This window comes from Manacus vitellinus, unplaced genomic scaffold (genome assembly GCF_001715985.3).
Source record: "Manacus vitellinus isolate BGI_N305 unplaced genomic scaffold, ASM171598v3 scaffold_74_pilon, whole genome shotgun sequence".
NCBI classification, from domain to species: Eukaryota; Metazoa; Chordata; class Aves; order Passeriformes; family Pipridae; genus Manacus; species Manacus vitellinus.
The window spans coordinates 1,953,957-1,956,525 of NW_021940780.1; the positions used below are offsets into that span (position 1 = coordinate 1,953,957).

General features: G+C 48.1%; 1 protein-coding gene across 1 annotated transcript in view; it reads left to right on the plus strand.

Annotated features, from left to right (window-relative positions):
- Positions 1-815: 815 nt before the first annotated feature.
- Positions 816-2,569, plus strand: part of NEFL (neurofilament light) — a 3,005-nt gene continuing 1,251 nt past the window's right edge. The window contains exons 1-2 of the mRNA XM_008923541.3: positions 816-1,155; positions 1,994-2,313. Of these exons, the coding sequence (XP_008921789.1) occupies positions 1,079-1,155; positions 1,994-2,313 (397 nt within the window). The 5' untranslated portion in view covers positions 816-1,078. The remainder of the gene's footprint in view (positions 1,156-1,993; positions 2,314-2,569) is intronic.

Sequence of the window (2,569 nt, forward strand, 5' to 3'; positions counted from 1 at the left end):
CAGGGTTTGAAGGGTTCTGCAGGTGAAGAAGGTTGGGGATGATGGGGTTCTGCAGATGAGGGGTGTCAGGATTGAAGGGTCCCCGCAGGTGGAGGGGGTTTGTGGGGTTCTACAGATAAAGGGGGCTCAGGGTTTACACAGTTCTGCAGCTGAGGCTGTCAGGGTTTGGAGGATTCTGCATCTGAGGAGGGTTGGGGATTATAGGGCTCTGCAGGGGAGGGATGAGGGGTTTTGCAGGGTCCTGCAGGTCAAAGGGGTCGGGGTTTGTGGGGTCCCACAGGTGAGAGGGGTTGGAGCTCTCAGGGGTCTGCAGGTGAAAGGGGGTCGAGGTTTGCAGGGGGAGGTTGTCAGATCCTGGAGATGCTCCTGCTGTACCTGTATTGCACACAAATTATCCCAAAATTGTAATGCAAAATGCCCCAGAGCTACCAATTATCAGTATAATCTATCATAGATCCATATGATCCTGGAGATAGGGCATTGCTTCCAGCTTGTACCAGAGCTGTGTTGTGGATCTAAACTGTGAAGCATCAGGAAATCAGGGTGCAAAATGCCCCAGAGCTATAGAGAATTGATCTGTATTCATTCATTCATTCATTAAAAACCCCACAGAATTATAGAATATCCTGAGTTGGAAGGGACACACGAGGATCATTGAGTCCAACTTGGTGGATCTCCTTAAAAAAAAAATAAAAAAAATGTTAAGTTAAAACTAGAGAAAGCACAGAGAGGCTAAAACCCAAATGAAATTATACACCAATTTCCCGTGTGCTTTAGCACTTGGATACCAGATAATTGGACTCTTTATGGTAAATAGCAGTGAAGTAAAAGGGTGTTGATACAGGAGTGGGAAGACCCTGCCAGGGAAAGCATTAAATGTTGCCTTTTTGGCTGAGGGTGGAGTGGGAGCTGTCCTTTTTTTATTTTTCTATCTGCTAGAGCAAGATCAAATTAATAGGATTGGAGAAATCCATTGTAATTATTGGTAGGCTTGGAAGAATTGAGAATTTTATGCTGTTGCAACCAACAGGACACAATCAACAAATTAGAGAACGAGCTGAGAACCACAAAGAGTGAAATGGCTCGGTACCTGAAGGAGTACCAGGATCTGCTCAACGTGAAAATGGCCCTGGACATCGAAATTGCAGCTTACAGGTCTGTGGAAGCCAGAACTCGGAGCAGATCCCCCTTCTCTTCCAGACAATTCGTGTGACTTGTCATTCCTCCAGCAGAAATTTCCATAGATGGGTGTCAGAGTTTAATCAGGTCCTCTCTGGTGTCGTGTCCTTGGGAGAAACTGTGATTTATTTTGGGTTTTTTTTTGAGGTAAAATACTTCTTTAAAGCAAAATTTTTAATGAGCTTTAATTTTTACCTCGGCAACACACGGTCTCAGTTCTCTGTCTTTACACATCAAAGTATCTGTTCTGGGCTTAGTGAAGGGATTTTTGTGTCAGTGCAGCTTCTCAGTGCAGATTTCTGGTTTTCAGAACAGGAGAATCCCTCCACTGCTCTCGAAGAACAGGCTTTCTTTCCAGCCTGCAAATCTGTAAATTAAAATATCTGGCAGCAGAAGTGCTGCTAAGTGGCTGTGAGGTGTTTTGTCCCCGCTGCTGGGAGGCAGCTCGAATGCTGAAGCAGATTTTCTGGGAATGCCACAAGGGGGAATCCTGAGAAAGCTGCCAGACGAGGGTTAGAGCTGCTAAACCTCAAATGGTCGGCTCTGCCTCGCTCTGTGAAACCCTGCAGGCTGCCAGAACACTCCTCTGACTTCCCCTGCCTGATTCTAGAGGGTTTTCCCTGTCTTTTCTAACAAGAAGTATAAATTCCCCCAAGATAGGCATCTCTGGAACAAATCATTCCAAGAAGGCAGAGTAGCATTGCCTCATGTTATTAATTAGGGACTAATTTTGCTCTCAGAGCATCCCAGTTTCTTGCTCCGTGGCTGGATCTGCTGCAGAATAACCAAGCCCTTTGTTATTTTTCTCTGCCAGGAAACTTCTGGAAGGGGAAGAGACCAGGCTCAGCTTCACCAGCGTTGGCAGCATCACCAGTGGCTACACCCAGAGTGCCCCCAGCTTTGGCAGATCTGCCTACTCGGGGCTCCAGTCCAGCTCCTACCTGCTGACAACCCGCTCCTTCCCCACCTACTACTCCAGCCACGTGCAGGAGGAGCAGATCGAGATCGAGGAGACCATCGAGGCTGCCAAGGCAGGGGAGGCCAAGGCAGCTCCTGCAGAAGAGGGGGAGGAGGAAGAGAAGGAGGAAGGTGAGGAAGAAGCGGGAGGAGAAGAGGCTGAAGAAGAGGAGGAAGGTACTTCCAGCTCCTTTCAAACCCCTTTCTGTTGCCTCTCAGGTCCCTTTCTTTCCCTCCTGCCTCTCAGATGCCTTTCTTTCCCTCCTGCCTCTCAGGTCCCTTTCTTTCTCTCCTGCCTCTCAGGTCCCTTTCTTTCTCTCCTGCCTCTCAGGTCCCTTTCTTTCCCTCCTGCCTCTCAGGTCCCTTTCTTTCCCTCCTGCCTCACCCTGCCCGTGTGGGATAAAACTCAGAAATCCCAATTATTCATGATTAA